We start from the raw sequence: 9317 nt of genomic DNA, 5'->3' as shown, positions 1-9317 counted from the left end.
TATGATAAAATTATCAGTGCCTGACTGCTCTAGCAGATAAACAGGATAAATCTAAAGAAAATGAAATAAAATGCTTTAATTACATAAATACCAAATATCCCAGAAGACACTGCTTGAAATGCTTGCTGTAATAACGTAAGTCAATTTTATCGCCTTGAAATGATTCACTTATCACGTGCAATATGTGCTTGACATTTGTTTGTGCTCTTTATTGGTGACAAATTATCTTTTCTTGTTTAATGTGCACAGGACTGTCAACACACCTTACGCAATTTGCAATGCGGCAACAATAAATGATGGCGATGACTTTGTTTATTCCGTTACCATGGAGACGATTTCGTGAGGCTTGACTTCAAACCTTAAACGTTTAAATAAATGTTTTGTAGTAAATGTTAGCGTTCTGTTACACATTTTAAAATAAAATTAACGTTAAATATTTAGCAAACTTTTATTTCTACGTCCGTGCTTAAAGGTTAGGATTGCCCTTGTCCTGCGCTGTAAATTCAGAAAACAATTTGCTTCTTTAGTCGACGAGGAACGCCGCAAAGACGCGAGTAGTTCGTCTATACTTATTATATGTCAATGGCCTAAATTAAACAAATTATCCGATCAAAGAACAAAACGAACGTACATAAGTACTATCTATAAGTCTAATGAAAAAGTTTAACGGCATTGCTAACGTCATTACCGCTCAATGTGTCATTCAAGACGCTCTATGAAAAGGACCCAACCAGTGCTGCGTAGTCGACGAAATTTCAGTGAATTTGACTCCAACTCCGATTCCGGTATCCAAATATCGACTCCGACTCCTCCGGCCAGAACTGTCGATTCAGACAGACTCCGACTCTGCAGCCCTGGTAAGTCCATGTGGAGTCGATGACTTTTCGGTCACGTTCGACTCTACTCCGACTACAGCTTTTAAAAATCAACCGACTCCGAGTCGGAACAGATCCGCTGGCTCTGACTACAACTCCGCAGCCCTGGCCCAACATAGCCGCCTAAAACAACTTTGATGTGTGATCTTCTTCGTATGCACTGTTAATGTTATTTTAAACAAGGCGTGGAAAAGGAAGATGAAGCCTACACAAACAAGGGTCTACTGTTGCGGATCAATCAACTGCTGGAACAGAAAAGCTGAAACACCACCCATCTCATTTCATCGTTTTCCTAACGACTCTACACCAATGAAAGTACTGATCAATGCGGTACGAGCATCGATGTGACATTTGTGTACCAAGTTTGAGTATTATCCGCCCAGCCGTTCTTGAGATATGGAAGCGGCACTTCGCATGTGCAGTAGCACCCCCATGGTGACACATGGAAATGCATTGGCCACTGGGTGCCTAACTATTGACGAAGTGTTACTGTAATGGGCCTAGCCATTGCGGGGTTATTTATGTGGAACAATTTCGACACCCCTAAGTAAGGCGCGTGGCACGTGCCGTAACATTAACTAAGATGTAGAAAGTCGGGCGAAATTCGGAGAAGAAGGAATAAGCCTACCAAATATGCATGACATATTGTCAAACTGCTGTACCATTGCGAGTAAATGACCATATAAAAGGCCGTACAAGCCGATGGGACTGGGCGTTCAATACACACCGTCTCACGCATTTTATTTTCGTTATTACCTAAAGGCTGCTTGACGTTTTTGGCTTTCAAGCATTAAAGACATTTTTTGTCGTCTCAGGTCCAGTAAGATTACCTCCAACTCGTGGGAATCTGCACTTCAAGCCAACTAACACACCACACCCACGTGTGTCATAATGCTGAGCGATGGCGTTCACTCGGCTTGCTCCTTACTTACGATAATTTTCTCGCTAGATGGCAGGCCTGATCCCAATGTCGCGGATCCCAATGTTAATTTCCACGAGACATCAATCCAGTGTTATATCATCCATGGTCTAACTCGGCCCCCGGTCATTGTCATTGGCAGCTTCCTCCTCACGTGACGTCACCAGAGCTTGAAGTTTTTCCTTCACTTATGTTGAGCTATGGGAAAATCCCTGATTTTAGCCATTTTTCTAGCCGCATTATCTCAGGAACTATGGAACTCAAATCAAAACTTCTAATGTCATTTCAAAGCTAAATGGATTACCTTATGCATCCCGGGTCAGTTTTACTGAAGAAAAGTAGAGAAGTATGCAAAATATGCCACCGAAAGAAGTTCTACATCCCATTGACTAGCGTTGCTGTGTTGCTATCATTTAAATGAATGTCTTGCAATAACGTTTTTGGTAACCGGTGATAATAACTGTTGATTTCCATGAAAAGTCGCGGTATTCATGTGCATCGAATTAGCAAACACTTGTGGTTCCAGGGCATAAAAGTTATATTTTGGCTGATGGTCGCTGGTGTTTCGTCGGATCACTTCGGTTGTAGAAGTGCATAACAATGCTGTACATAGATTCGATGCTGCTGATTTGCGGTTGCATAGCTGATCATCAATTAATTCTATTTTGATTGTATTTCCGATGCATGACATGCGAAAACAATCCCTTAAACGAAGACATCTATGACATCTGGCTTCCTCTATTACAATTCAAAACTGACTGAATGGGTGGAAGCAGCATTAGGCAAGAACACAGCCTTACAGATGAACATCAGTGATACGATGGAGTACATCTGGCTAGACAAACACCGGTCCGACTACCTCCAGACAGGACGGATCCTGATCTGTAACATTGTGCCGATCAGATGCGCCCCGCCGCTGTCGCCGGCAACCCAGGCAGCGGCACAGCGGCATAGGTCGATTCAATTTCAGATAGCACGATATGTGAAAGTGCACACATGCACAAACGGGAGGTTCGATGAATGTCACAGCAGCATAGCACTCCATTCTGTCCGACGGTACGCTATGTAACAATACGAAAACATATTCAGCATACCAGGGTACTTAAGTTGATTTCCATCTGAACAGTCGACTGGAAAATTCGGTGAATTCAAAGCCTACCTCAGGGTAGCTTGTGCGCTACATTATTTGAGCACGATATGGATGTAGACTGCATTTACATATCATCAGCTATATTAACTGCAACGCGTTTCACAGTACTTGTACTGCATCATCAGGCAAATCACGAATGGCACACATTTAAGCATTTTCAAGACACTTCAGCGAACACGTGAAACATATATGAACTCCGCCTCGAGCTGATTAAACAGGTCTAAGCAGGGCTGGGAGGGGATCGTGAGTCCGCCGGCCGCGCTGCGCAGTCGAGTCCAGAGCGTCTGAACTGGCGCGTCCTCAGATGCCATCGCCAGCGCGCCGAAGCTGGGGCCGCATTTTCTGGCGATGTAGCCGGCCAGATGCGCCATTGCACCTTCGGTGGCCGGCACACCAATCTCAGCGTCCAACGCCGCTGAGGGCGCAGGCGGTATATGCACTGTCTCGGCCTTTCGCAGTAGCTGCGCCCTCTCCTGCTCCGCCTCCTCCTCTGCGTCCGGGGCTGGCTCGTCAGGAACGGGCTCCAGGCTCTCCGTCCCCTCAGGAACTTCTTGGGGCGGCTCAGGGCATACCGCCTCCAGCACACCATCTGCGCCTGGTCGGCTTGGTCCTCGTCTGCCTCCGGCTCTGCCCCCGGCTCTGCCCCCGCCTCCGCCTCCGCCGCTGGTACCGGGAGCGCCGCGGGTGAGCGACTCTTAATCTGCACGCCGTGGGCCCGTGACGCGCAAGCTGGATCAGAGTGAACAGGCGGAGGCGCCCCTTCACCTCTGTCGTCGTGGGGTTGGGGCTTCCGCCGCCAGAGCCGCGGATGTGGCTGAACGAGCCCTAAAGCCGGTTCTGGGTGACGTGGCGGAGTAGCAGTTAGCAGTCCGGGCCAAAACGCTGCTGCACGTCAGCGAGCAGACCCCGCTCCACCTTCACTGTCACTACTAGACCCTTCTGGAACGGGAGGAGGTGACCAGCTGAGCCGAAGCGCAGTCCCTCCACCTCTTCCACCAGCTTAGAGAGGGCGTCCTCCTGCCCGGGAGTGCCGGAGCAGCCTCTCCGCAGTGTTTTGGCGTCCCTCGGATGGCCGCTGTTGAGGACGTCCATGCCGCTGTCAATGGTGAAGAGGAAGGCTGTCTCTTTCTCCTTTCCGGGCATGCACCGAGTACGTCTGTGCGGCCAGACCGCACGAAGCAGACAGCAGCTCGTAGGCGGGTCGGACTTTCTGTCGTGCCATTCCGGAGACCTGACAACAAATAGGGAAAAAATGTGTCGGAGTTTCTCGATGTTGTGGCCTTTCACGTTACGCTCACGCTTAAATTATTGTCTTTAAAGGATACGATGCGAGGCAATTAGGACGGCATAACATAATGCGTTTTTATGCGGCGCAGCATGACATGGCACACTCCATACAGGTAGAGGTTCAGCCGCAGAGCGTGTAGTTACAAAAAGAAACAAACAAAGAAATCCCATCCTTTATCCAGCAAAAACACTTAATTTATACTTTTTCTTGCAGAACAATATTGTCAATGGCGTGGACAAAGGGCATAATAAAAGGGTAGTAAGTATCATGAGCCTGTTGACGCTGCAGCACCCCTATAAAACAAATAATCGAGAACAACAGGCATCATGATACCCATCTTTCTTTCAGAAACTGTGCAATCACTGAGCAACTCTAAATTTAATAAGTAAAATGGTATTTGCTTATGTGTAACTGACAACTGTACATATTTTTATTCAAGTTGCATTGAATCAATTCTTCCAAAAAATGGTTTATGGACAAGAAAGCAACATGCATATTGGTCACCACTCACTAGCACAATTTTAATGCAGGTAAAATGTTTTGCCTAATGGTCTAGTCTTCCTGTGTACAAAGCATGCAAGATTTATTAGTCTTCCAAACAATCACAGCATTATTAAGGCAAAGCTAAGTCTGGAAAGGTAAATGTACATACTTACACATTGATTCTGGGACCTGGTGTTTGAAAGCTGGCATCTTGGCATCCATCGCCAGTCCACCTCTGGTGAGGCGAGACGCTCACCACCACAGGACCTTGGAGCGCAGAGCTGCTCTGGCTGCGCCACGCCCAGACTGAAAAAAAAAATACACATGCCAAATATGTTCGGAGTAATGGCAGAATTGCGTCAAAAATTTCAGCACAAGTCGCAGCCTGGCGTAATTTCGCATGCGCCAAATTCAGCGCATGGTGGCCGCTGAATTTTTCGGTGCACGGCTGCAGCAGAATTTTACTGGGAATGGTGGTCACCAAATTTTTCAGCACGCTGGTAAATCTAGCAGCAGACTCATCCTGCGAGCGGGTCTGAAGAGGGTCTGAACTTCCGGCCAGGGGCTTGTTTTATTGGGGCTTACATTTGCGTCTCTATGTTGTACTCTTAAAGGCAGGGAACCCCAAACAGGTGAGTTGAAAAGGTGAGTTCTTTGATGTTTCACAGCACGACCCCAGCTTTCAGCGCAAATGATGCAGAAATTTCAGCTCAAAATTGCTTGCATTGAATTTCAGCGGGTGGTTAATTTACATATCATACCTACTGCACCAAAACTCCACCACAATTCAAAGAAATAACTAGCTTTTACCATTACCACAAATCAACATTAGCACAGAGACTGATATGTTTACATTACATTTTTCCCATTACCAACAAGGTCAAGTTTACGTGAAAGTAGTAAATTGTTTCACTCAATCTTTGATGACGTTAATTCTTTTTTAAAGATATCCACAGCATTGACAACAACATGGAATATTTGGAAATAAAAAATAATAAATATATAAAGGTTAAAAAGTTAAAAAAAAAATCATCACAAAACTGTGATAAAATAATAAATACGTCATATATTGTAAAAAGAATCATCATGCTAAAAGCATGCGCCAGAGATGTCTTTGCTGCGCATTATCCGTCACAAATCCTGGGCTGCCAAATGACCATACCCTGTAAGTCAATATACCCTGGTCTAACTTACGTCGGTCAGTGACCTGGGCCCAATCTTACCAATGCCGTAAATAGGATTTGGCAGCACTGGCCGGAGTTTACGGCACTGATATCAAAATATCCTTTTTATTTACATCCAGCTGATCTTGTCCAATGATTTTGATAGCGTGAATGATTATGAATGTTGCCTGAATGAATGAATAGGGGAGAGTGGGGTAATTTGGCCGCTTTTTTTAGAAAACGATGTAACTAAAAATCGACAACACATTTCTGCATTTTTTCAACGCTGACAGGTGTGGCATACATTTTACTTTCTTGGACAGTAAACTTGAAATGATAGAGTAACTACCTACTTATATGGACATTGTGATGTATTACAAAGGTCTGCAAAGCGGCCAAATTGCCCCACTAGCAGGGTTATTTGGCCGGGGGTGTGGGGCAATTTGGCCGGTGTTAGCTTGAGGCCATGATTTTTGTTATAGGCGAGTCAGCTTCACATTCAGCAATGACGCGTGTCCTACGACGCATTTGAAGCATTTTGGAGGTTGACCCAGCCGTCACAGGGGTCGAAAAAAAGTCAAAATAGCGACTCTAGATGCGATGACAGTTTTTTACGAATAGATTTTGAAGTAATCAAGCTAGGGCAAAAATAAAAGTACCATCGTAATTCTCTCGTCATTCCGCATCGAAACATGTATGTGTTGACCTCGAGAGGTCAAGGTCAAAGGTTGGCTTCAGGTCAGGTTAACTCAGGTCGCTTGACCTCAAGGTTACGTGAGTTCAAGGTCATCATGTATATCATTCGATGCGCCTTGACGAGCTGAACACAATGAGACCATTTTTGCGGCTGTATCTTTTTTCTGTAAGTATTTATTAGCAAAAAAGCGTTAGGTAACCTTTGCTGACGTCACGTGCTCTTACAACTGTCCAATAGGAAATATGGCATCAAGGTAGTCAAAGTTGGTTATGAATTATGTCCTTTATCCCGCGCCCGGCTGGGGGTCCTGGATTTCCACGCCCTGCTGGGGGGGGGGGGTGTTTGAACACCCCCCTTCTAACTCGGCTCCTGGGCCACGTAGCGATACGCGGAAGGCGGTGTTCGAAAGAGCGTCAAAAATAATGAGGAAATCACTTCGTTCAATTTTTGGTCAGGTCAAAGGTCAGGTCACCAGAGGTCATTGAAGGCAAAATTTCGCCGATTTCCAGGTCGAATGTCGACAATTTCCAAGAAGCCAACGCATAACTCGGGAACCAATAGAGCTACAGCGCCGCGGAAAAGCGCATTCGATAGCCCTATTAGCGCCCTTTCTGAGTAATTCTCTCAGATTTGACCTAACGTCAACGGTTTTGCCTGCAGGGGGCAAAAACTGCAAAAATAGCCGATTTTTTCGGAAACAGTTTTTCTGCAATAACTTTTGACCCAAGCCTTGTACGAGCTTACTTTTACGGGCATCGTGTTCCTCTCGTCAAGACGCATCGAATGAACAGTGTTTGGGATTGTTTATAATGTCTTTCGTCCGAAAGAGGCGCATTTCAATTTTCTCCCATTGACTTTTAATGGGGAGGTCGCAAAATTGACCTGACCTTAGGTCATCGATATCAAAATTCTGAGATACACTGTAAAAAAAGTTTAGCACCCATGTCAAAAACCAGCACCCTATACCTGCTTATTTTAAGCAGGCTAAATGGGTGATAAATTTTAGCACCCTTTTCGAAAAATAGCTCCCTGTGCCGGCTTATCTTAAGCACCCTAAATGGCTGCAACCATTTAGGGTGCTTAAAATAAGCCGGCACAGGGAGCTATTTTTCGAAAAGGGTGCTAAAATTTAGCACCCAGTTAGCGTGCTTAAAATAAGCAGGTACAGGGTGCTGGCTTTTGACATGGGTTTTTACAGTGTATACGTTTTGTACATGCTATTGCTCTTAGCAATCGCTGAAAGTTTCAAAGCGATCGGTCACTCGGTCTAGCTACGACAGACATTGAAACTTTTTATGAGGTGAGGCCACTTCAAGTGACCTGGTGACCTGACCTTGAATGACCTTGGTCTGAAATTTTCACAACATGTGTAGAATTGATGTATGATAAGGTATACCAAAAACGGCGGCGCTCCGCGCCGCCGTTTTTGAGATATTCGCGAAAAACCACAAGGGGGGGTGAACAAACACCCCCCCAGCAGGGCGCGGGTTATGGTATAATTGACCATGACAACTCGGCCGTCCCAGCATAGTGACTCTGAGCGCACCGGCCAAGTTGCCCCGCTAGTCCCGGCCAAATAACCCCACATTGCCATTCTGAAAATTTTTGTCTATAAAGTCGTCATGGCTGTGCAGAACTAAATGAAATTGCTCTTGGAACCGCTGAACACCCTCAAAAATGGCGCTATAATGTTGGAATTCGTTTACAGCCCAAATACTACATGTAAGGTATACAAATTTTTAAACGGAAGTAAAAGTTACCATTTTCTAACTAAATTCACCTTTTATTAATTTTGAATAAAACTAAGAGGGGGAAAGTTTTGACATTTGTTCTCGAGTCAGTTCTGCCGATGACAAATGAATAGAGACTAAAGTTATTTCTTTCACTTTTATCAGCTTTCGTACAGGTGGGGGCGGCCAATTTACACCACGGCCAAATTACCCCACTCTCTCCCTAAGTGAATGTGGAATAGTTCCGAGTGCTACCAAATGCCGTGAATGCAGGGGCGTGGGAACTACTTTCAGACTGGGGGGCACACCATAATAGAGATCAACCTGGGGTACCCCCAAATCTAGTTTTCTCACCGGTTTTAGGCCATTTATTTTTCATCCCTTGGCTTTTTCAACAAAGAAAGAAAACATTTGCAAAAAAGTGCGATTTTCCGTCTCAAAGTTGTGGGGGCACCGCCCCCACGGCCCCAGAGTTGGGGGGGGGCAGGCTGCCCCCACTGCCCCCCCCCCCCCCCCCCGGTTCCCGCGCCTATGCGTGAATGTGCAATGTGCATTCACGGCATTTGGTAAGATTGGGCCCTGGTCTGGCCTGAAAATAGGGCTTTGTGTCATAAGATCTGACCTAATCAAAGGTCGGCAGTGCCAACTTTTATCTCGCTATCGGCAGCGCGTTAAAAAAATCTAGATAAAGACCATCGCCCCTCCCCCCCCCCGGAACGGCACCCGTCCCTTCTCTCGGCAGAGCGTCCTTTCCCTTTTTGTAAGTCCTAACATAATCACGAATATTATATCACAGGTTGTGAAGGCAATGTGAAGGCAGTTTCCGCTATACGCACTATCCACCATCCCGTTCTGTGCTCGCCTTCCGCTCCACGCACATCAGCCGAGCTACAAGTCAGTCGGGCTAGCGCTATCCTCCCCTCCCTTCCTGGCTTCACAGCGCTAAGACCCAGAGCTGAGACTTCCCGAGCGCGACCTCTGACCCCACGCGGTCCGAAGGGTCAGCCGGTGC

The 9317-nt window shown here is 46.1% G+C and overlaps 1 protein-coding gene across 2 annotated transcripts; it reads right to left on the bottom strand.

Moving 5' to 3' along the window:
- Positions 1 to 2314: 2314 nt before the first annotated feature.
- On the bottom strand, positions 2315 to 5556 carry LOC122375186. 2 transcript variants are annotated; one of them, XM_043354436.1, is made up of 4 exons: positions 5477 to 5556; positions 4889 to 5021; positions 3850 to 4175; positions 2315 to 3732 (listed from the first exon to the last, which is right to left on the bottom strand). In XM_043354436.1, the coding sequence occupies exons 1-4, from the start codon at positions 5526 to 5528 to the stop codon at positions 3506 to 3508; spliced, it is 738 nt and encodes a 245-aa protein (XP_043210371.1). In that variant the 5' UTR covers positions 5529 to 5556; the 3' UTR covers positions 2315 to 3505. The 2 variants fall into 2 exon arrangements, with proteins under 2 accessions (XP_043210371.1, XP_043210372.1); XM_043354437.1 differs by having other exon boundaries at positions 5532 to 5548.
- Between the last annotated feature and the right edge of the window lie 3761 nt (positions 5557 to 9317).

The sequence above is a fragment of the Amphibalanus amphitrite genome, unplaced genomic scaffold (genome assembly GCF_019059575.1).
Source record: "Amphibalanus amphitrite isolate SeventyFive unplaced genomic scaffold, NRLGWU_Aamphi_draft 001791F_arrow, whole genome shotgun sequence".
In the NCBI taxonomy this organism is placed as follows: Eukaryota; Metazoa; Arthropoda; class Thecostraca; order Balanomorpha; family Balanidae; genus Amphibalanus; species Amphibalanus amphitrite.
Note: the sequence above shows the minus strand (reverse complement) of the source record. Positions and strands in the feature narration are given on the sequence as shown.